We start from the raw sequence: 26,234 nt of genomic DNA, 5'->3' as shown, positions 1-26,234 counted from the left end.
CATTAACAAATAGCACATTTTCCTCTTAGAATTAATAAGTATTTTATAGGTAAATATAAATATCTTGGTCATCATCAAACTCTCATCCATAAGTTTTAGCATTCATTTTGCCATTTTACAGTAAGGAAGATCAGTCCCTTCTGCCACAATTGTTTATTTATTCATTTATTTTTTGTTAGTATATACTCGTGAATTCTTAGTTTATTCAGTGTTTTATAATCTGATACCATCATTATTGACTTTAATAATCAAATTGTCCCAGATTTTGTCAGTGAGCCCCTTTCAATTTGGCTTTTAACTCCTTTGACATGCTCTCATTGTTCTTTGAAATCTTCCTTAGTTTCTGAAACAATAAAATGTTCCAGGCTTTTTCCAGGGAAGGAATGAAGGTTGTTTTCCTGAAAGATGGCTAGAAGGGACCTTAAGGCACAATGGAAAACCAGAAGGGCTTGGAAAAGACAGGTGTATACAGGCAAGGCTGAATGCCAGGTATGTGGATCTGCTTCTGTGCCCTAAAGGGCAGACTGAAGGTCACCCTAAATGTTCCTTGTGTAAGTTCCAGCAGAGCAGAACTAAAGATTATAAGTGATCATTTGCTGCTCTTGTTGTGTTTATGCAAATGAATGGGATAAATTAAAAATGGACTTAATGCAGTCCCTTTAATAACAAGGAGGGTAATCTTAGGGAGAAAAAAATCATTATTCAAGGAAAATCACAATGATCAGTGGTAGACTATAAAGTAGTGCAGCTAACCGTCTTTAAAGTTTATTTTCATTTAAAATATGTTTTCACTTGAAAGTTAAACTATGTCTGTCGTATCATCAAAGATATTTAATTTACAGGCAAGAACAACGTCAAATGCCTTGCAACTGGATGTCTTTCCAATAAGACAGTCTTACAGATTTAGAGACTTGTTTGTGGGTTATGTTACATAAATTAAGATGTGTTTTCTGTTTTCAAAGGGCATAAGCCTATGATCTCATTACCTGAGTGATTGTCTGTGCATATGGGCCTCACTTAATCCTGTCTGCAACGCTGCCTCCTGAGACTCAATGGTTTGGCAGAACTAACTGGCTGGGTTGGTGAATAATGGGGTGGTCTGTGGGCTTCACTTTAAAACTGGTTTATCTCTTCTATCCTAATGGCTTGGACCAAAAGGGCCCAGAGGTCTGAGAGGGGGGAAATATAAAATATTTCCCTCAGCCCAAACTAAGTATAATGGGCAAAAGGGTTTTGGACAGGTGAGATGTGCCTGGGACACCTTCCTCCAAAGAAGCCCTTTTTTTTTTCCCTAATGTGGGACATTGAAAAATTAATCCCTGCCTTTTGTCATCTAGTAGTTATGGATTGAATTACGTCTTTTAACACTTTTGCCAAATCTGTTGCTCCCAGAATACAACAAGGATGCCAGCCTGTTAAACCAAGCACGCCATTGTCCCGGGACATCCAAATGACCTGGAGTCAGCACGATCCTTCCCCATGTGGGAAGGCCACCCTCCCCTCCACACCCGCACTCTTATTAGGGATTTCTGGACCCAAGGTTAGGTAGGACGATGACCATGTCCAGCTTGAAGCAGCTAGAGGAGCTTGAGACCTTTGCCCATTGTCCTTTATAAGATTATAAAGGGTCTTAATATCTGAGAGGGAGGGATTGTTATTTTTTATTATTAAAATAATTAATTAGTCATTTATTTATTAAAAAAAAAAGAAGAAGAATATAAAAATTTTTAAAAATGTTCCAGGCTTAGCTGGGACTTCCATTACCCAGGCCCAAGAATCAGTTACTTTTATAAGAGACCCTTGGTTTATTTTCGTGGAAAACAAAATTTAGAAAGCTAGTACTGTGTATTAAGTGTGCTCATTGCTGCCTTCTAAGCCCTCTAAACCAAGAGAACTAGAAAATCAATGAATATGCTTGTACACACACATATCTACACATTCTACTTTTTAAACACATACAATATGCCAGGTAATATATTATACCATGAGGATCACAATGAGCATAATATATAGCTCCTATCTATTGGAAGGTCTATATTTTATATAAAATGTTATTTAAAAATCAGAGCTTTAAAATGGTATTTTGGTTAAACTGCTGATCATTCTGACTCATTTTTAATACATTATAATTTTACCAATGAATCAATTAATTTACTTTAGTTAAATAATAAGTTGCAGTGGAAAGACAATTCATTGCCCAATGTGATGAAAAAAATTGAATAATAATGTATTATTTATTATTATTATTCCCTTTTAAAAAACAAGCAATTAACATTTGTTCAGGAAGCACCACGCCTTATCCCTCGTGCATGCCTTGCTTTATTTAATTTTATCACTGACTCACTGGGGAAGATAGTGTTTTGTGGCCATATCACAGATGAGGAAACCCACCAGTGCTGGAAGTAGTAGATGGAGCTAGATCACCAAGTCTACCATCTTCTGAGACCCTGCTTTTTACCAATAGTAACTTTGCTAGTGGGACTTGCTTATTTTAAGGCCCTGGTGAATGAAAGATCGAATATTAGGCCCAAGCTCCAAAGTTCTCTGAATGTTCACAAACACCAGCATCACAGAAGAAAATCACTTCTTAAAAACCTAGTACATGAAAGTGACATTAAAAGATATTGAAGAACTTTTTCCAAATGACACAGCCCCGGGATTCTGGTATGTTCCATGGAGACCTCTAGAACCTCAGTGAAGAAGATATTTGTGCCATAACCCTCTCCTTCTCCAAGGAGACCCCAGTCATCAGACCCTTTTAAAAGACTAGAGGGCAATGTGGGCCTTTATGGTTCAGATCCACCAATAAAATAAATACCTCGTTCAGACATAAAAGTATCAGGTTTCTTCTCCAAACAATAAACACAGACATAGGTAAATTGCATTTTTATCTATCATCACTTGTTTTTTGCTATATGTAGTTTTTTAACACATATATTTACATTTACTTAATTATAAATTATAAACTATAAAGAGAAAACAATAATTTTCTACGGGGGTTGATTTTTACAAGAATATGATGGCTAAAAACATCAAGCTAAATAATCAATGATTATTTTATCTAGGGCAGAAAAGGATGTTCCCAGACATTGAAGAAATGTCCTTGGAATTATCTGTCATTTGCAGGAGAGAAAGTCAGATGAGGCCCATGAAAAAAGGGGGACTGCACAGCAGGAGAAAAGGGTCAGCTACGAATCTAAGCAGGTGATGACACATATCAAATAGGGCAGCCAAGAGTCCTGAGGCCTGACCTGCTAATGCAATGAATCCCTGGAGCAGCCTGATTAATACCTTCATATACATCTGTCTTCATTCCCTCAAACAGTGAGTTAATTGGGATGGAAAATGAAAGCTTAAGAAAAATAAATTGCACCTACCTGGATCAGAGACAAATCCTCAAGCTGTAACCTGAAGAGGTAGTTTCTACAAAATACAAAAAGAGAGGTTTATTTTTCATAGATCCAAAAAATAACAGTTCATAAATATCATGAGAACAAAGGGGGTCAGGGGGGACAATGATTTTTGGCTTCCAAAGCATCCTCCTACTAAGACTGTGCATAGCACACTTTTCCTAGGACCTCAGAGTTCAAAGAGGCATTCAATAATTCAACAAACACATATGATATGGGCAAGAAAGTTAAGGAACAAGGTGTGCATGTGCATGTGAGAGACTTGGGTAAGTCTACATTATTTATTGGCTCTCTTGATCTATGTGAATTGACAAAAGGACATGGGCATTTGATTCTGAAACTAAATTTAAGGAAGATGATATAAAACCAGTCTTCACGTGTCTTTTTTCAGATCACCTGTATTCACCAAGTTTTATAATTAAAACATTCCCAGGTTTTGAATTCAACAATGGTCTGAGTATTAGAGTGTTCTGTCTTGTTAAATGAAGTCAGAGTGCCACCATCAAGGACTTGAAAGTCAGCCCTGCCTGTTTGCCCAAGTGTGAAAGAGAAAATCAGAGAGAAGGAAACTATCAGCTTTCAACAGTGAAGGGGAAGAAGAGAACAGTGCAATAAACAATCAAGGTCAGCAGAGCACAGGGAGGAAAAGCTGTATGTGTCGGCCACACAAGGCTTTGGATCCTATTGCTGTGGTGTTTAGAAAGAACAGACGGGCCTCCCTCATGTGAGATGCTGTGGCCTCTGACTCATATCATGAAGGAACTTCATGCAGAGAGAACCAGAGCATAAGCAGAAGGCAGAGAAAACTGGCAAAGAGCAATGGAAAGCAGACCCCAAGAATGCAGGATGGTGGGGAGAAGTCCCCATAAAGTTGAGGTTATCTTATAATGGGCTAATCCAAAGTTATATCTAAACAAAAAAAAAAAAAAAAAAAAAAAAAAACAATTTTACAACACCAGTAGAAAACAAAAGTAGATTGCTTTAACTACATGGGGAGGTAGGTAGATGTCAGAAACGGAGGCTGTCCCAGTAGAAGTAATAAGTGACTGTCAAGTTAGGCCAAGGGCATAGCCTAGAAGACCAGGAGACACGCCTCTGGTGTGGACAGGTATGGAGAGAAAGAAACATCTGGGAAGCTGACATCCAGCAGCATGAGTGCACACACACATGGCTGGAGGCAGAAACAGAACTAAGTTCCCTTTCAGGGTGGTCTCATAAATCTCAAGGACCAGCCCCAGGTACTTAGATCTCTCACAATTTGTCTCCCACATAGGGGCCCTGCCATCATGCACTCAGTGAAAATTGCCTCCTCCACCCACTGTAATGGCTTCCTTGCCACATCCTTTGTGTCCTTCCAAATTAATCTCTGAAAATAACCCCAGAAGCATGGCTGGCACATGGAACCACACCACAAAGCCATCTGGGGAACACTCTCCCGCTCTTTATTATGGTTGATTCCTAGCCCACAATGAAGAACCAGATTAAGGAGGCCTTCAAGTAGGGAATATGGCAGCAGAGTCTATTTTCATTTAATTGGGCACCGTGCAGAGGCAAGGTTTCCAACAGAAACATCTTCCTGCAGGGGAAGCCCATGAACTCAGTGCACACATGGAAGATCATGGTCCCCTGCCCAGTAAATGCCTAAGAGTTGCCAAGATCTCACCTGATGTGAAATAGAGACCAGCAGGACTCCTCTAAGAGAAGTTAGAAATCTATAGACACAGAGAGAGATAAGTCTTTCAGGTGAGGAGCATACAAGGCAGGGCTGTGGCTCTTGACCCTGACTGATTTTATAAGTGGTTTCCTGGCTGTAGAAAGCTGCCAGTGGTCACTGGCCCCTCTGTTACAGGAGACAGCACTGCCTAGTGGTTCAGATTACTTGTGCAAAAACCAAAGCTCTGTCACTATACACCTCAGGAAGAAAGCTTCAGCACTCTGTGCCCCAGTCTTCTCATCTGTAGAATAGAGTGAATAGTCATAGCTGCCCCTGAGGTGGCTGTGAGGTTTAAATCAAACAAACCAACCACTAAGACCCCTGCCTGACACACTGTAAAAATGCAATCAATATATCTACTGCTAGAGAGTTTATAAGAAATATTAAAATTTCCAGACACAATGAAATTCTCAGTATATTCACCATGACTGGATTTTTAGAAGAAAAAAGACAATATTATTTATCTTGTCTTGATTCTGGAACCCAGTTACCACATTCTTTCCAACTCACCGGCTCTGTAAATACTCTCAATTAAATAAATAAATAAAAACACTCACATTTTTTCAGTCAATAAATTACCTGAGGGCTTTGATGATATTACAAGGCCATCCTGCACCTCCCCCACTCCACCCCCACACACCCTCACCTACACACAGACACATGTGCATGCCCACACTATAGTATCTATCACTGCGAACTTTTCAGAAAGGCAGCTCCCATACGCAAAGGAAGAGCTGAAAGTGCCTTCACCGCATGAGGTAAGAGGATGGTAGTGTCCCTGATGTTGCACAGAGCTCTGGGGAGGACAACTGAAGAGAAGCACTCAAAGTCCTCTCTACTTGGGGTGAGACTTGGAGAAGGTATAGAGATCATTGTCTGAAACCCCAGGGTCCAGTTTTCAGGTGTTTTCGGAAGGGGAAGTAATGCACTCTGAATATTGGAATCTTCCCAAAATTCACGTTAAAAATCCTAACCCCCAAAGGGGACAATATTAGGAGGTAGTGCCTTTCAGAGGTGTTTTGGTCATGAGGGTAGATACATTAAGAATGGGGATTATTACCCTCATAAAAGAGGCTCCAGAAAGATCCTTAGCCCCTTCCACTGTGGAAGACACAAAGCTAGATGCTGGCCGTCTGCAACCCACAAGAGGGCCCTCCCCAGAGCCCAGCCATGCTGCCACCCTCACCTGGGACTTTCAGCTTCCAGACCTATGAGAAATAAATTTGTTGTTTATAAGCTACACAGTCTGTGGGATTTTGTTACAGCAGCCCAAATGGACTAAGATAGAAAGACACTGGTTTATGATGACAAACATGTCACATCTCAGTATACATCTCCCAAGCAAATCTAACTCTGCTGACAATTTTTTTCCTGCCTCTCAGGTCCCAACTGTTTGTAAAGGTACCACTCTCTAACCCTAGCCATTACCAGTGGCTTTTAACGGTTTACTCTGCATTCACAAACCACCTGGTGCCCTTGCAAACATCTTATCAGTAGAAAATCCGTACAGTAGAGGAGTTGAATAGGTGAATGGGAAGGGCAGTGAGGAGGTGCATGCTTCCTAGGAAAAACAGCACAGTGATTATCAAACATTAGCACCACCGCTGCCACCTTGACCACCATCTTAATGAAGGGACGCACCAAAGATCTGACCTCTTTTTTTTTTTTTTTTTTTTTTTGCTATATTCTGTATTACACAATACAAGCTGGTGATTTTTTTTTAACCCACCTTCAATTTTTTTACCAAATAAAAACCATAGGCACCAAGAATTCTAGAGCTGTATTGTCATTAAAGGGTATACAGCTCAATTTGTAGGTAGAGAAACTTTTTCAAATTAAGATGTGCAGTGTGATTTATCCAAGATTACTAGGATTCAGAGAAAGTCCTAGGATTATAAACAAGACACCCCCCCCCCCGACCCTGCACAGTTTAGTGTCCCTTGTCTCATTGTGTTACATGGCCTTACCAATCAGTTTTCCAATGCCCCCTTCCTAAATACACACACACATACAGTAATAGTTCTTCTAGTACAATTATTTCATGCCTTCATTGTTCAGTCACATTTACAAATCATTTTGAGATGATCCAATGTTTAGCACTGCCAATGGCAAGCATTTGATTCTACGTAATTGAGTCTGACCTCTGGGACTGTAATCTGACTATGCCTTGTGTGTGTCTGCCCATTAAGAGAACAGGTTCATCCTACTGGTCTGGTTGATGAGATGGTGCTTCCTTTCTTCCTCCTGTTTCTCATAAATTCTTCCTGAAACTGACTTACTTTAAGAGTGCCCAAGTTTCTTCATTTGTGAAATGAGAAACTGTGAGCATTTTTATATATATATATGAAATGATCAACAGAGTTTGAGGAATACATGGCCATTCATGAAAGACTTGAAAAGACGATATATTTCAGTAAATTCCTAAAAATACATTTTTCAGGTATTTTTTAATTTTGGTCAATGAATGACATATTTCAAAATAAACTTAACTGAAATCTCAGTATATAAAAATATAATTGTTTATTAATAAAAATTTATTCAATAAGTACTTACCTATAATATGTTAATCATAAAATTAGTTGACTATGCTGATTTGAAAATTTTGAAATTGGAGTTATCAGATTTAGAAGCTTATATAGACTCAACATCTATTCAAGGTCTATTTTTATGTCGGTTGGTTGTTTACTTTTTTATTACTATTTTTTTATTTGTTTGATTTTGGAGACAAAGAATTGGTAGATGTTTCAAATATTTGTTTAATACATGACTGTAGTCTACACAAACCCCCAGGAAACAATTTAATGCCTTCCTGGATTTTTTCATATTAGAAGTAAGTAATGTTATACATTTCAGTATACGCTTTACCTATCATGATTTTCAGCGATTTAAAAAATATTTTAAAAGATGAAATAAAAATATAACATTTGTGGAATTCCCTAATCTCCTCATTGGAACCTAAGAATCTGACAAAACACAGTGTGGATTCTACTATTCTCAAACCTCTTTCCTCAAACTATTTGGCTCCAAGCACAACTCCAAGTGCATTTTTGCTGTTGGAAAAATTCCAATCCAGCTAGCAAGGCGAGGGACCTGAAATCTCCCCAGACAACTTGATCCATTCTAGTTTAGGTCAAAGACCTACATAATTACAGGGTACAAAAAGGAAGAAAATCTTCTAAAGGGAATAAAAATTTGTTATTACCAAATGTGGGACCACTCACACACTAAAGTAAGATCTATGGTCATCCCCAGCAAGCGGCTGCTGTCCAGGGCGTTACAGAAGAGGTGACAGCTTTACCTTGCGATTCTGAGGAGGAAAAACCCTATGTGTGAGGTTCACAAGGAAGGCTACCAACTTCTCCAATGTGAAGAAGTAATGCTTCTGACTTCCCGCCATCAAGGACCACTAACCGCATGTCTCATTCAGGGCCAGTTTCTCCAGTACGGCAATGCTTTGAGCAACCCGAAGCCTGTAAGTGGTCTCATTAATCTTCCTAACACCCCCAGATGTAAATAGGTAGTAAGGAGGAATATTACCATTCTTTAGGGAGAAAGGCAGTGGTGCACAAGATTAAGAGATGAGATTCTCAGAATGTATTAGTTATACAGCTTAGGGAAGCTGTTCTCTGTTTCCATGCCCCTCTCCTCTCGTTACAGAAATAAAAAGCAAGGGTTTATCCTTGCCCTAAAGGTTCACTTTAATGTCTATAGTAAATAAAAGCATGAGCTTTTCTTCCCTTGGTATGGACTTACTCTTTTTCAATGTTCTGGAATAGAATTTGACATTGCCTATTCAAATATAATAAACGTATTACTTTTAGGAGGGCTAATACATGAGTAAGTCACAGATCCAACACACTAAATAATTCAAATCACAAAGCCATTACATTTGGCAGACACAAGCTGACAGTTTTGAAGCCCATTCATCCCTTACTCACTAGACATCTGAGTGCATTTCCCCCCTCTTCACTGAAGTGTATTTCTGATTGACTGTAGAACTGAATAACTCATCCCTGTGTGCCATCACACCCCCCAGAGGCCTATTAGCAACAAATCATTAAGCACAATGATATATTCTCTGAGGGGGCAGTATGGACCTTAATAGACAAAGTTCATTTGTATCCTCATGTAAAGTAATAAAATTCAGCTGGCATTAAAGAAAAGGTTGAGCCATCATGAGCATATTAACTAAATGACTCATTTTATCTAGAGACACTATAAAACTTAACTCTGACCTCCATTAATTATGAAAGACACAGGTGTTTTAAAATGGCATTCTCTTAGAATAACTCAATTGGTCTCTGATGAATATAGCTATGAAATCAAAGAAAAAAATTCCAAGCTCTTACTGAACAGGTCGGTAGAGGCATTCTTAAGGAAAAGCAAAAGACCAAATAATTAAGACAGACATGCATTTTGCACAAAGACAAAATGAAGACAGAAAGCAAGTAAATCTATAAGAAAATGTTGTAAACAATAATGATGCAAACTCATATCAAAGTTTAGACAACAGTTGGTCATGAAACAACCCGATGACAAAACACACACTGTATCAACATTGTGACCATTGGGGTAAATCTAAGAGCTGACTGACCTCATCCGAAAAGCTAATGTCACCTGCACCTGCCTATACCAGCATCATCCTCTCATTTTTTTTCATTTCCAGATTCTGTCTTAACTGTTACTGATAGGCAACTGGCACAGAATTTGAAACAGTGACATCTTGCATGATATCCAGATTTTCAATGGTATTGACAGGCTTGAGGATAAAAATATAAGTTTGTGTCTTTGCAGCTAATGTAGAGTTATTGTAGTAACTATATCCTTTAAAATACAATACAATTTTATAAAAATTGTTTAAATGTAAACATTTAATATATCAATCATATCCATAGCTTTAAAGAACATAAAGATTTCATTCCATCATGTAATCAACTTACATACTTCACCCACCTATCTATCATTGCTGTTCCTAAGACTTTCATCATGCTGGCTGACTCCAAACAACTTTCAGAGCCTTTATATTTTTCTGTGGGTATAACGTTTCCAAAGTTATCTCTTTTATGTACATTTTCCACAAGTTTTGGGGAACATAATTAACTTTTAAAATAACCAAACTATTCCAAATATATAGCAAGAATTTTAAATAGTTGGGTCTCATTTTGATCAAAGCTCTGTGTGCTGAATTTTTTTCCTTTGCTAATGTACTTTAAGATGGAGACAAGTGTATAATATGAATGTGTTACAAGCTACCTCCTCATCCAACTATTTTGAACACCCCCAAACAATAAATATATGTACTTTGCATTATAAGATCTTTAAAATAATTTTGATTTTATTATTGTTGTTTTTACCATATGTGTTCAGTAATCACTCTCTCAAAATTGTATTGGCTTATTTCATTCTTTATCTCATTCCCAAAAAGCTTATTTCAAACCATTTTTAAGTCCTGGTTATTAGAAATAAGTTTCAAAGGATGCATCAAAATCAAGACCAAAGAGTCTTAAAAGCACTCTGGTAAGTTTTAATACCAAGATTAAAATTCACAGAATACATGGATAGCCTCCTGATCTTTGGCAAGTAGAATGAAATAGCAAAGATTAATTTTTAGTGGCATGCTACAATTAAAACCAATGTTGTCAGCAAATTTCAGAAATATGAAACCAGAAAAGCCTTCTTCCATAAGTATATTTAGGGGCAAAGTTATTGATGAACATTGTTAATCACACTGATAATTTAAATTTTACTATGCTCTAAATGCTACTTGCAAATCTCTAAGTGCTTTGAGGATTACAGATGATGACTTATTGCTGTAAATTTAACTGGTGACTTTTGCTTCTTTGTATATCCATTGGGTATCAATTTGTTCCTTTGCATTTTTCAGTTAATAGAGATCATTTTTCATTTTTAAGAAATAAGAGAATTACCCTATAATTCTTTTAACTTCTGTTTTCCTAGAAATATTCACTGCTCCAATTATTTCCATATATAATTATTTTCCTGGGTTATCTTCAGAATTAGCAAAATCTAAGGTGTTTTTTTTTTTCAATGTTTCCTCAAATAATCAAAGAATTACAGCCCATCTCCCACAGGCTCAAATCCAGCTAATGCCATCACAAACCACAATCCCAAATCTCACCTTTGGCTTTTGGCCTTTGCCCTCAGCCATCCCATTCTATTTGCCATCAATCACTGTCAAAACCAGCTCTGAAACAGGTCTCAAATCTGACTTCTCTCAATTTCCCACTAATCACTAACTAAGTTCAAGTTCTCTCTGAGGTCACCTGATCCGAAGCCCTCCAACTGCTATCTCTACCTCCAAATTCTCCAAACTCGAGCACGTTCTGCACATAATATGGCAAAAAGTATCTTCCTAATGGAAATCTGAGCGTGTAAATCGGTAGGCTTGGACATCTCCTGAGCAACTGATGCCTCTGGGAGAGGTTCTCAAATTTGCCAGGCCAGCACATCATCAAGAGCTTGTTACAGAGAGTAGGCTGACACCTTGTGTGTGTGTGGGGGGGGGGGGGGTTGTTTGGGAGAAGGGGTGTGGTATCGAGCAAAAAAGAAAAAAATAGAAAGAACTCATGGACACAAACAACAGTATGGTGACTGTGGAAGGGAAGAGGGGTGGATGAAGGTGTAGGAGGGTATAGGGGGATAAATGGTAATGGAAAAAAATACAATAAAAATTTTTAAAGAAAAATAAATAAATGAAAACAAAACAACAAAGAGCTTCTTAAAATAAAGATTCCAACATTCCTTCCAGAAAGTCTAATTTGAATGACCTGGAGAGAAGTCTGGACATCTACTTTCCTGAAAGGCCTCTCAGATAACTCTCATGATTGCTGGAATCAGAATCACAGGTTTCGAGGGTTGAGTCCAAGCTCCTCCATAATGAAACCTCATCTAAAGCTCTGGCCTCACCTACAATAGTTCCCTCTCAGCCACCAAGTTCAGTCAAGCCACATCATGACCTGGGACTTCCCATGTGGTGTGGTCCTTCTGGGAGGAAGACCTTTCCAGACCCCTAATGCATTTCCAAGGCCCAATTGGTACAGCCCCTTCTGAGTGTCCCTCTTTTACTCCCAAGGACCCTCATGCTCCTTTACTCAGGCCTCCCTGGGTGAATTTAAATGCTTGTGTTGACCCACTCACTAGTCCCGGAGTCAGCAAGCTTTTTCTTTAACGTACTGACAGTAAAGGCTTCACTTTGTGGTTTCACTTGCAAGTACTCATTTCTGCAGCTCAGGTTCTAAAGCAGCCATAGGCAATATACAAATAAATGGGTATGGCTCTGTTCCAATTAAACTTTATTTACAAAAACAGGAGGCCAACTTGGGCCTTAGCTTGACAACCCTTACACTAGGCTATAAAGTCTTCAAATTTGTTTTCCCAATGCCTAAGATACTTCCTGACATAAGGTAGGCTCAATAAATATTTGATGAATGAAGAGTTGTGAAAAAGTAACAACCGAACTAATAAATTCTGATGGACCCCATGTGGGACCGGCGAGAAAAGCTCTCAGCACTCAAATACTGTATCTCACACACACACACTCAAAGTAAAGAGGCTGATTCATTGTTATCACACTCTTTTGTTGGCTCATTCATGGAATTTGGAAAACAGAAGACTATATATATATATATTTCTAACTAAATAAATAACTACACTGTTTGGCTTATCTGCTTTCCAGCTCCAGCAGTGCAGAGAATATTTTGTTTTTCACAACAGCAAAAGGAACACATGGTTAGAAGTCTTTCTCACAAGAGTGTCTGCAGACCACATGTTTGTTAAAAGCTCACACTCCCGGACCTCTACCCCACTTCCAGCCACTGAACCAGAGGAGATGGGAGTGGGGAGCAGAGAAAGTTGAGTTTTGAATGAACGCTCCTGGTGATACTTAGGTACACTAATCTCTGGCAAATATTGCACAAAATTTAACAAAGCCAGCAGACAAAGAGCAGACTTTTAAACACAGATTAGGTTAATTAATCAAATAGGCATATTGCACAAAATTTAACAAAGCCAGAAGACAAAGAGTAGACTTAGTAAACACAGATTAGGTTAATTAATCAAATAGGCATAGTGGAAGAAAGGGGAGAACCAGTGGAAGGAGGAGGAAGATAAGTAGAGAGACTCTTACAAGAGAAACGCATACCTCTGAATCGAGTGTCAACATGAAGAAGGACAGAGAGAAGAAAATATTTAAACCATAAAGTATAGGTTTAAAACAACTCCAAGTGGGTAGGAGTGAAATGAAGAGCAGGAATGAAAAGCACCACCCTTCTTTTCATCACCAGCTGCTTCTCCTAAGTTGTAATTAATATTAATACAACATAAACATCACCATTACCTGGGATTTCTTTGCACAATGGCATTCTGCTGCCCTTTGGAATCACTCCTGATTGCTGACTTCATTCCACTCAGCAGGAGTTACCTTTAATGCACAAATTTGACTAAAATATAGACCTTGGAAAGTAGAAGTTTGGGCTACCAGAGGCAGAAATCTCATAAAAATTTCCAGTTTCCTTTTAATTACATGCCACTTCCAACGGATTAGTTCTATGGTATAATTTTACAGTGAAAATAGGAATTGTAACCACAAGAAGGAGAAAATTATATTAGTCAATTTTTTTAAATGACTTTTATATAAATCTAAGATTTAGCTTCTTTTGTTTAGAACCAGTAGCAAAATCATTTTGAAAAGAGGAAATCATTCCAATTAAACGGAAGCCTGCCCATTCATTTCATGTGATCTTATGGGAATAGATACTTTGAGAACTTAAAGCAAATGCAGCCCCAGCACAGCAGAAGTAATTTATCGTTCCTTCTTATCTCTATCTAGTTTTGTAGATTCAAACCACGAGCAAAACACATGGTTCAAAAAATACACTTAAATTTTTCAAAACAAGTTTGCTGTGACTGTTAGGAACACCAAGCTCTCTGTCTTGGAAGCACTCGGTTTTAGTTTTAGTTTTTTGGTAATAAACATGCTGATTATAAATCCATACTATGTGTGGTACAAACATGTGTAGAGAAATATCTTCCAGTAAATGGAAATAATCCATGATTATAATGGCAAGCTCCATGCACAGTGCACAGGGGGCTGGTACTCGCATCAGGTCAGGTGTGCAAGGAGACTCAGGCATCCCCATCACCCTTTTTCTTTATATCCTTATAATGTTCCCATTTTGTGATGCAATTTTAATAGAATTAAAAAGTTAAATTTCCAAGGACAAATATCGGTATATTTGTCATCAATTTTGATGATAACCTGGCCCAAATGTTGGTTCTATGGGCTTCCATTCCACCACCTTAATCACAAGAAAGTGGTTGGGTCTCCTGGGCTCAGAGGAGGAGTGTGTCACAGCTCACAGGTGAGTGTTCTTACTGTGCCCTTCAATTTATATGCTTATATGACACTGACCTTGTCAGAGAAGGGTGAAATAATCAGAACTCGAGTGATAGGAAGAAAATAATTCAAAAAGCAAAAAACAAACAAAGCTGAAGTCAACTCCTCTTATGTTTCATGAGAATCTCTTCTCCTTACTGATGGACAGCTTTATGCTTTATAAAAATATGGCTAATTTGTAAATGCCCTGCACTGGGTGCAGACCAAGTTAGTCACCATTTGGACTAATATTTAAAGTTAGCACAGAATCATTTATCATCCTTACAATGAACCTGAAGCATTAAAGACCATCAGATTCATTTGGAGAATTATAATGTAATCACCTTACCTTACATCTGTTGTTAAAATCCTAATGCAGGAAACTTATACTTGCGACTACTTTGTGATTATTACTATCATTACATTCATAATTATCTATTCAAATATCTCTAAACCACAAAATATTCTTTCATTCTGGAATATATATATATAAAATGGAAACTGCTTTAAGGAAATTTTTGGACAAAAACATGAAAATCATTTATAAAATATTATCCCAATAATATAAACCAATAGGAATCAAATACTACAGGGAAATAACTAAAAAGGTTAGCTGTAATTATTTCTGAATTGTGTTTTTTCTTTATGTTTTACTGTATTTGCCATTATTCTGCAATGAAAATGCCTGGGTCTCATCATTGAAAACACCAACATTATTAATTTTTAAAGAGGCTTAAGTAAAACAGAATATGAATGTCAATGCTTTTAAAATATTATGAAAGATGATGTGCTCCTTGCAAATTGTAAATTTAGGGATCCTTCCAGAAAATATATGAAGTTAGATGCAAAGACCTTCTGGTACTACACAACCCAAATCACCTATGGAAAGGTTTTTCTTTTGGAGCACAATGAACTTCTTTTTGCAAAGAGCGCAAAGAATCTTGAACTGAATTCAATTTTAGAAATATAAAGTATTGCCGACATAAAGTGAAACCATCCAATAAACAACTTCATAATACCTAGTACTAATTTTTAAAAAAAGACTCGTATTTTTCTACCAATCATATATTTAAACCATTAAAGATTTCTAAAATAAACACCTGCTATCTAAGCCTCTTTTGCTAGGTCGAGCCCTCACAAACAGGAATCTGAGGGTTGGGTTATTTTTAAAGTTTTATAACCAGCTCACACTCCCTCCCAGAATTCTGAGCCTAATCCCACCAAGTTTTCCAGGTAAATTTCCTTTTCTTACCCAGTGATATCTGCCAAAATACATATGCACACGTATGCCAAAACCCACAGACATCCGCAGAGCTCCCTACCACTGCATGCTTACTGGGTGCCTGTTACTGTGACAATCAGTTTGGGGAGATTATTTCATTTAATCCTCAAAACAGCTGAAAGGAATAGAAATAATTATATCAGTTTTAAAGATGAGAAAGTTAGACTGAAATGGGCTCAAGGTCACGCAGCTAAGCAAGTTCTTCTGTTTCTCAAGTGTCTACAATATACCATGTACTATACTAAAAGAGAAAATACAGCCCATGTCCTAGGATTGCTTATCTGAAATGCAAACTTAACTGCATATCCTGGACTTTTATGTGCTAAATCTGGAGACCCTATCACTCCTGGTCACCATGCCATATTGCATGCTAGGCTGGCTCAGTGGCTGGGCCAATCCCTCTCTGCACTGCTGGGCTGGGACCGGGGTGAGGTGAGATAGATGGAAACTTCCAGGAACACTGGGATGGAGATTCCCAAGGACGCTGGGAGGAAGACCTCCAGGAATAGTGCGATAAAAATATGCAGGGATGCTGGGATGGAGACCTTCAGGGACGGGTGTCCCTGGGAACAATCCCAGGCACTGTCTCTAGCCAAGATGTACCATGAGATGTCTATTCGAAGTCCCATTTTGCTCAGTGGCTTCCCACATTCATTAGGAGACTGTGTCATTGACCAAAGGCCAGCCACCAGCACAGTACATATACATGTGAGGTACTGCCTGCCCAACCTCCAGAAACAAAGGAGAATCCTTTGAGTGAAACTCACAAGGAAACCTTTTCCAAAGTTCCTTAGAGTTGAATGAGAGATTTTGACCCAGCTACACCAGTCAGGGTCACATTTGAACCTGCTTCCCAGGAGGGGGTCTGCTTCCCCCTTGGCTAAGGGTAAAAGTTCATCTTCCATAAGAGTTAGGTTAGGTATTAAGAGACTGCCACTCCTTTGTGTCCTTGCCCAAGTGTAGCTATCTTGAATATATCTATTACAACTCCTACCCTCTTTCCCTTAAGCTTCCTCCAGATGAAGAGGGGCACTTATACAAATCAAATCCTGGAAATAGATATACAGACATTTCTGAGTTTTTACCAGGAGGAGAAATTGCTATATTCTAGAGAAACAAAGATAAGAGAGACATATCCTCTCTACCATTTGGTAAGTCACTATATGAAAATGGGGGATGGAGGGAGGACACTGGACAAGAAATTATACATTAAGTACACTAATAAAGGTAGATGACAGGTGTCCTCTAACAGGAATTCTAAGAAGACCACGCAGTGCAAGGAACGCAACAGCTCAAGCCAGATGGAGGAGCCTTGAGCTAGATCCTTACTATAAGTTCACCAAGTAGATATTTGGGGTGGGATAGGTGGGCAGCTAATATTCCAAAAAAGTAAAAGGTACCAAATCCCAGAGGCAAGGAAGAGAACTTTTTACTTGGTGGGTAACATAAATAATTCCACCTGCCTAGACTGGGTGAGAATGAAGAAGGTGAGTCTGTAAGAGATGTGGGACCACAAGGCAAAGGCGCTAGTGGACCACATGAAACAGCCAGCATTAATCCAATGGCAGCTACTGAAAGCAGATATTTATAAACATGACATTAGCCATGGTATGCAGAAGGAAAAGAAAATCTGGTGGCTAGCAGATAAAAATCCCTGCTATAAAGAGCCCAGGCTCCCAGTGATGAAATTTTATGGAAATCAGCATCAGAAACCCACTAAGTATTCCCAATGGGCTAAAATAAGCAAAAGTGTACTGAGTTAGCCCATCCCAGTCCATACTCAGCAAACATCAAAAGAGATTCAGGTGACATATTCAGTGGCAGGAACTAAACCAACTTCTGTGTATTCATTTAAAGTTATAAACATACATCTTAATGTCTTCGGGTGTTAGAAGGATGCACAAAGCCTCCTTAAGATCTGACAGCAAAAGCAATCACCCTGGAAAATATTCATATTTGTCTCCAGTGCCCAGAACCTAAGCCAGATTTAGCTTCACTCAGGTTTATGTGGGAACTGTATAACCTGTCTCACTATGAAAGGTATGTTTTATAATCTAGTAAATTTGGGCAAAAGAGATGTTCAATGCATTTTGCTTAAATGCTAGAAGAGTCCAAATCTACAAATTACCATTTTCTTCTAATTTCATGGCATTTTCCCTAAAAGACAGATATATAAAGTATTTTTTATAGATGTCTTCAAAATATACTGGCAGGGTAGATGATTTGAATGCAGAGACTATGCATACTTTCTGAGGATGTCATGGTAAGTATGAAGGAAATACTCAAGATCTGGGCTGATAATGTCCCAGTGGCCTTAGTGTCAAACTGGAATGTCAAATGTTGACCTGGATACAGGAACATGTGCACCTTAAGAGATATAAATAGTAATAACTTCCTTGAATTCTCAATTGGCTGGTAAATGGCCTAATCATGGTCATAAAGAAAGGTAACACAGGCCAGAATGAACATTATGGTCTCTTCATCTCTAGAATTTAACTGAGAAATTTGGTGAGAAGTTAAGAACACGGTTTCTGGAGTCTAACTGACTGGGTCTGAAACCTGTGTCCATCTTTTATTAGACATAATAAACATGTCCCAGGGCCATGTATTTATCCACTTCCTGCCTCCATTTTCTTTTCTCTAAAATAAGGATATTGATAATACCTACCTCTCAGGATTCATGGGAGAAAAAAGTGAATGAATTCATGTTAGAACAGTTTCCGGAACATGAAGAGGGCCCAATAAACACATACGCTAAAAAGCAGTAGTCAGCCTATTATTAGTAGTATACTTTATGACACCCACACTGTATGTCATTCTCAGAAGAATTAGTACTGAGCACTCCTCAATTATGGAAGAGCAGCCCATGTGTAAACTGCACAGATGCAAAGTGAAGTCTGAAAATATCTGTGGTGGCAAAACATAAGATCTCTCACCTTGCTCCTACAACAAGTTCTTTCTGTCCTGGGTCAAATGTTAACTGCGAGAAATCCACAGCATTCTTCGCTCTGAACTCCCGTAACCAGGGGCCAATTTCTAAATAGGAAAAATAAATAAATGAAAAGATAAAAATGAATGATTTCTCTTCTGGGGACCACAGAGAGTGCACTTCAGGTAGCAAACATTACATTTCATGGAGGATTTAAAGGTCCCCCGAGGTGACTGTTGAGGGGCCACTGGAGGTTTCCATCAGGACGTCACATAACCCACACTGAGAATGTGTAAGGCACAAAGGACAGCCCCCCAATAAAGAGCAAGCAAGGCATCCATGCTCGGGAGTGATTTACAAGCCAGATGTGCATTTTCCCATTGGTTCTGGGCTGGGCAGAAAGTAACACATTATTCACAGAAAAGACCATTTCCTGTGCTACTTAACAGGAAAGAGCTGAAGACTTGGAAAAAATCATATAAGCCCTCCACAGGAACAAGGACACACACAGGAGCCCCATTTGCCTTCTTTCAAAGATGTTGCATATCCCATCCTTTGTCCTTTGGGTTTCTATTTTGGCCTCATGATTAAACTTGTCCTTCCTAGATGAGAAATCCACAGTTACTTCTAGGCCTCATTTGCATTTTTTCTAAGGAAAATCAGGAAACAGCTACTCTTTAGAGGTTGTTTGTTTTTTTCACAAGCACTATGAAATCCTATTTAAAGATAGCAATAATGCCACTTCTTAAGCCACTTTTATACAGTTCATTAGCTCATTTCTGACACTGAAAAAATATTCAATGATTCTCCTGCCGTTTGTGCGACACCTTAAAATCAGCCTTGACAATTAAGTGTGTTATCTGATTGTGTCTTTCTCTTGGATTTAACACGTTAAGTAATATCACACTGAACTAAACAGGAACATAACAACTGTCAAATCAACCGAGTTATTGGTTTGAGGGGGAAAAAAACTAGTAGCACAGGAATAATCTCTTTCAACAAAAGCAGATGCTAAAAACAGACCTAATACAGAAATATATCCATGTCCCATAACATACCTATAAAAATGCCTTTGTTGATGTAAATGAAATGGACTATTTTCTTTTTTTTTTTTTTTCATTTGAGAGAGAGAGAGAGACATTGATCTGTTGTTCCACTATTTATGCATTCTTTTGGTTGATTCTTGTATATGCCCTGTCTGGGGATCAAACCCTCAACCTCGGTGTATCAGAACAATGCTCTAACCAACTGAGCTACGTAGGGAGAAATGATTATTTTCAAGCACTAACTTTGTATAACAAATATGGCATTGCTCTACTATCAGTTATTGAGGAAAAAAATGACATGAACTGAAAGTTCGATTCTGCTTAAAGTTATGTAGAAACTGGTACTTATTTGGTTTTTAAAATTTGCATGTCTATGGTATCTTGATTGTTTTTAACCCTTTATATAATTTCTTTCACTTTAAATGCAAGTTAATTGAAACAAAATCATTATAGCAAAGTATGTTAAAGGCAATGGAGCTATAAAAAGTTATTAATAAATAGTCCTTCCAAGGGTTTAATAATTCAAGGAACTAGCAATAATATCTTCTTTAAATACAGCATTTATAAATGTAGGTGTTGAGAGCTGCTTATACAGTTACAGGAAGTATCCTCACATAGGAAGTAGAGATGATTTGAGGCTTAGGTAAAATGAAAGGAAAGATTTAAATTAACTCATTTCTCATGAATTTATCTTTCTGTTCATTGAGAAGAACTAAAAGAGAGTGAAGAACAGGAACCAGAATGAAGATTCATATTTCAGGTTTTAAAACCTATACTGAGCAATGGTTACACCACTTCCTAAAATATCAAAATAATAAGAAGAACCATGTGCAGATTGGAAAATGAGTTACCAGAATATAGTTCTGTCAATATTCTTCATTTCCTTTATTTAAATTGCCTATGAGCTACCCCATTAAAACTCTACATTTTGATGGTTAACACTAGCTCCAAGTTGGGTAATTCACGTATTCTCCCTTTTTTGACTTTCATGTGCATTCCTCCACAAGGTCTCCCCAGCTCAACTCGGCACATCACTGGGCTTTCTATCTTGGAACAAAGTTCCTGTACGAGCCCATCTGTCTAACTGAAAATATACCTGCATCAAGACTTATCACCTCAACTTTCCTTATAAGATCAGAGCCAACATGCTGTATTCTTTTTTTGATAATCAGTCCCTACTACTTGGCTTCAAGTCCATCTCACCCCTCGTCTTTAACCCATTCTCCTAAATTACCTCTTTTATCCTCTAATTAATATCCAATGTTATAAAGCCTCTTCCCCTTTGCCTATAAGAATATGCATATTTCCATTAAAAAAAACATTTAAAAACTTTTTAATTATATTATTTTGTTATTACAGTTCCAAACACTCAAACAAAATACATAATAAACTCTCAAGCATAGCATGTAGGAAAGGGCTGTGAGCTCAGTTTTACATGTCAGTTTTACCAAGTACTTAAAAATCATATAATTCCTATTTTATACAAATTATTTCAGAGATTAGGCAAAGAAGTAAAGCTTCTCTTCTCTCTGCAGTTTTTAGGCTATTCTGATCTTCATAATCTTGATACTAAGGCTAGACAAGGACATTATGAGGAAGAAAAATCATAGGCCATCTCATTTAAGAACACAGCTGGAACACTCTTAAGGATATAGCTGTATTAGCATACCGCTCGCACGCGCGCGCACACACACACTCTCTCTTTCATATGGGATAGGTTTAATTCAGAAAAACAAGACTGGCTCAAGAAAGCTTAACATCAGAAAATCAATTGGTAGAATTTACCACAACTACACAGTTCAATAGTAGCATGAAGATTTATTGATCCTGCTTTCTCAAGAATCAGAAAATGAACAGTTACAGACTCTTAAGAAGAGACAGGAGAGTACAGAGTGAGGACAGGAGACAGTACCAGGGCAGGTGGTGGTGAATAAGCTCAGCAGAGGCCAAAGAAGAGTTGGGGAGAGTGAGGTGACCAGGGGAGGATACACAGAACGTGGTAAGTTAGGGAGATACAATTTTCAATAACATTGACTTTCTTAATACATGGTCATTTCCCCCAAATAATGGGTTCACCTTTTCCTCCTATCCCCCTCTTCTGATGTTACTTAAAGAAGCACATGATGGAATGGAACTTAAATATGATAGTCAATACGACCATTGTTTGGAAATTAAATAGTTACATAAAACCTATAAAATTGAATTGAATAGTTTGGGGATAATTTTTAATAATTGATAGTAATCATCCTAGCTAATTTATTCATTACACAAATGTGGTTATTAAAATATAGCCTCTGGCAATGATTTTTCTATTAAAGATTAGCTGCAATTATTAATATTGCTTTCTCTTGCTACTGTATAAGCACCAACATGATTTTTTAGTAATGTTTATCAAAAGTATACTGGTTCAATGTTTTAAATAACCCAGTGTCACACTTTAAGAAAAATCACTTTCATAAACATGTATCCAGTACAAATAATTTTGGTCCAAATAATTGGCATATATAAACTAGACATTAGTTCAACAGATTCAAGTCAGTCACTCCCCACCCTCCAAAATAAGAAAAAGGAGTGAAAGTCACTTTTTTTTTTTTTTTTTTTAAGAAAGCAAACACCCTAAAGCTATCCAGGTAAGGATTGTTACAAGTCAAGAAAACCTTTTAGAGCCTGATAATCGAAGATCACAGGAACTTCTGCTGATGAAGAACAGCACCTGTCCGAAACCTGACCGTCGTTCCCAAACCCAGACTGATGGCTCCTCCAGGTGCTGCCCCACTGACCTACTGAGCCCAGCTGACTTGTGGGCAGGCACTAAGTGAGAAACCTCTCTGGTAGAATAAGGGCAGCTCTGGGTACCCGGAGTTTTATTCTTCTCTCCTTCAAACTTTTAGTCAACTAATGAATCAAAAAAACAAGGTGGCAAAACTTCTTGGAGAACTTGAGACCCATACTGGAAACTGAGTCACAGGCTAAACTAGGAGGGGCCAGGGGGTAGTGGGAAAAGGCAGAGCACAGTTGGCAATAAAATATACAAAAATATAAGTGCAAATCAAGGCTTACTCTTCCCAGTACTCATGAAATTATATTTTGATTTAATCTACATCTAATACCACACATGGAGAAAATAGCAAAGCTGACATGATAATAAGTAAAGAAGCTGACAAAAATTGATAACATTTAAACAGTGGATGCCATCAGCTAAATGCTATTCTATGTACTTTACACATTTTAATTCCTATATTTCTCACACCCACCCTATTATAGGTGAAGTAGGTGAGGAAACCAAGTCTGGTTGAGGTCAACAGCTAGTAAGATTCAGCTCCTAATTTTGGAGCTGGTGTTTTAGCCACTATGTGATACACTTACACTGAAGTCGATCAAAAACATACCGTCCTGTGCGACAGATTTTTTTTTTTTTAATTTTTAAAATAGGTTTAGAGAGAGAGGAAGGGAGAGAGAATCACCAATGTGACAAAGAAACAATGATTGGTTGCCTGCCATTCATGTCCCAATAGAGGACTGAACCCGCAACCTAGGTATGTGCCCTGACTGGGAATGGAACCCCCAATCTTTTCGTGTACAGGACAATGCTCCAACCAACTGAGCCACATGGACCAGGACCTATGAGCCACATTTTAAAAGTAACAGGAAGAAAGAAAGATCTCCCTGGCTGCTGTGGCTCAGTGGACTGAGCATCAGCCTACAAATCAAGTGTCACTGGTTCAATTCCCAGTCAGGGCACATGACTAGGTTGCATGCCAGGTCCCCAGTTGGAGGTGCATGAGAGGCAACCACACATTGATGTTTCTCTCCCTCTCTTTCTCCTTTCTCCTCTCTCTAAAAACAGATAAATAAAATAATATTAATAAATAAAGAGATTAGACATTTAAATAAATAAATAAATAAATGCTGGAGGAAAAAAGAAAGAAAGATCTATGACCCCTTCATTTGAGAGGGGAGTTTATTCTCACTGATATACTCATATACAGTTAAATAAAAATTGTCACCCACTAGGTTTTCCACTATGAACTACAGAAGGCACTGTCTCCCAAAGCCAGATAATATGTCAACCTGCAAATACATTTATCATTTTTACTGTTATTATTAACAACAATAATCACCAAGTCAGTTAGGCTCTACCAGAAAAGGCATTTACCATTTCCACTCGTAGGTTTTATGATCCAATAAGGGTCTTTACATATGTAAGGGGGAAGAAAATATCAATACCTATCACTCCTGCTTTGTTGGTGGGAAGAACATTCTAGAATGAGAAGGGGGATGAGAAGCGGAATGAGCAATGGCTGGATTTCTAAGCAGTCTAAGCCACTCAGCTGTGGTATGAGTGAACAGAACTCTGCTCTGAAAATGCATGAGCTGGGTTCTCTCCTCCTCCAGAAGGGCTCCTCTGGCGGGGGGGCCTGGCAGGGCCCAGGAGAGAAATGCAGGGTGTCCTCTTGGCTGGGTATTCTGGAAATTCTCCTTGCCTGCCCTTTCCCCAAGTTGTGAAAGGAACCATCCTATCTCAAAGATACCCATTACTCTTTAATGTTGGCATGCATCTCCCTTCCATGGATTTCACTCTCGGCTTCACTGCATTGCACAAACCACAATTCGACCTAAAAATATGAGCTAAAACTAAGACAGAATAACAAAGGAGTGGAATTTTAAGAAGCCCTAAAAAGAAGAATAGCAGGGTGGGGCTACTGGTTGAATGCTCCATGACCTGACTGCTGCCTTTTTCTTCCTCTTCTTTCCCAGGCCTGCTCCTCCAGCTGTCACCGTGAGTCCTGTGCACTTCACACAGGGGGTCAGCAGCACCCTCATGCCAAGTTTCACCCCAAAAATAAAATACATCAAGTTTTCCGCTACCTGAGTCCTGCTTGAAATTCTGTAAGTGATGATAGATTTCAGTCCTGTGAACAAAAACAAAAAAAAAAACGAAACAAAACCAACAGGTGGTAGTAGTGTGTGGGGGGCAGGAGCAGGGTCGCTCTATGGAAAGTAACCTCACCAGGTGATGCTGACCCTAAATTTCTAACTGGACAAGTCATAATGGGTTGTCATGCCCCAGGCATGCTTATGTTTTAGTAAAAGGTTTATCTTTGCCATACAGAGAAGGAAAACTCTGACTCCAAAAAACCTCTGCTGCCTTGCGGCATACCTCTTCAGGGGAAAGGCTAAGGGAGTAAACCCTGACAGAAAATCCGGAGCCAGAGTCCCTAAGGCGGTTTGACGTTGGAGTCAACACCGGCAACTCCTGCGGCGCACCTGAAGCCAAGCTGTATTGACTCCGTCTTTCCCTTGGACCCTTCAGCTGTGAAGAGAGGGGGGGTCTGCTGCATGGGTAACAGCAGACCCTCCATATCACCCTGCCCAGGCTCTGTAGCTTCAGCATCATCACAAGATGTCAATTCAACACGGGAGGAGACAGATACCGTGTCACTCCCGAGTCGGACTGCACAGCCATTCTCGGCGGTGCAGATAGACTCTTAAGAAGCTACACCATCGTCTCTCGAGAGGGATGGCTGCCGACGACGACGATCTTTGCCATAAGCAAGCTCTGTCCATTGTTTCTGTGCATCTAGAGGAACACACCTTTGAAATAAGTGTACACACCCTCGATAGAGCACATAATCTTGTTAACTCTCCTAATAGAATCCCTGTCTAGCCGTCTTCCACCTCCCTGTACTCTTCCAGAAGTTCCCACCTTAATTTCAAATGCATAAAAGAAGTTGCAAAACTGTTATTTTCTCAAGCATTTGAGATCTTGCTTCCCAGCAATTGTTGTGACTTTGGCTCAGATAGAATCTTCTAAAATTTTTCTACAGGTTTGGACATTTCTTACCTTGACAGTCCAAAAGCTTCACGCGTTTTTTGAGTGGCAGGGCAAGGCAAAACACGTCATCAGAGAAGAAATACGTAAATTCACAAACATTGATGCTTGTGAAAAAAAAAAAAGTACAATAACCAACGTTTCTTATTTACATTCTTTTTTACTGTCTACATTTTCAGTGTTTACTTGACTTTAGAAACTGTATTAGATATTTTTGGATGTTAACAAGTTCTTATTTTGGTTATTGTTCATAATACTGTGAAGCCAGATCTATAATCTTTCTTATAGAAATAAAAAGTAATAGTTAAAAACCCTGAGATTTTGACAAGTTATATATCTTGCCAAATGTAACATAAGTGATTAGTAGATAAGCTGGAATTTTAACTCAGGATAGGATGAAGGAAACAGTCCTATAAGGTCCAAATTTAAAATCAACTTTCCAAGGAGTGTATAAAACACATTAATCCTTAGCACCTAGTAATATAGTAGCATAAAATAATGTATTGAAAATAGCAGTTGCCACCCACCAAAAGAGGAAAAAATTGGAAAGAAAGGAACTGGTAGTGATTTTCAGATGCTGGACAGGAATGAGCAGCCCAATTTGCTCACTGGTCAGGTCCCAGAGC

General features: G+C 38.5%; 1 protein-coding gene across 1 annotated transcript in view; it reads right to left on the bottom strand.

The window, feature by feature from the left end:
- SEMA5A (semaphorin 5A) overlaps positions 1-26,234 on the bottom strand; it is a 435,475-nt gene that overhangs the window by 214,837 nt on the left and 194,404 nt on the right. The window contains exons 4-5 of the mRNA XM_090276235.1: positions 18,737-18,836; positions 3,378-3,423 (exon numbers count right to left, since the gene is read on the bottom strand). Coding sequence (XP_090132361.1) covers positions 3,378-3,423; positions 18,737-18,836 — 146 coding nt within the window. The remainder of the gene's footprint in view (positions 1-3,377; positions 3,424-18,736; positions 18,837-26,234) is intronic.

The sequence above is a fragment of the Furipterus horrens genome, unplaced genomic scaffold, assembly GCF_987537825.1.
Source record: "Furipterus horrens unplaced genomic scaffold, mFurHor1.1.pri manual_scaffold_5, whole genome shotgun sequence".
Taxonomy (NCBI): domain Eukaryota; kingdom Metazoa; phylum Chordata; class Mammalia; order Chiroptera; family Furipteridae; genus Furipterus; species Furipterus horrens.
Note: the sequence above shows the minus strand (reverse complement) of the source record. Positions and strands in the feature narration are given on the sequence as shown.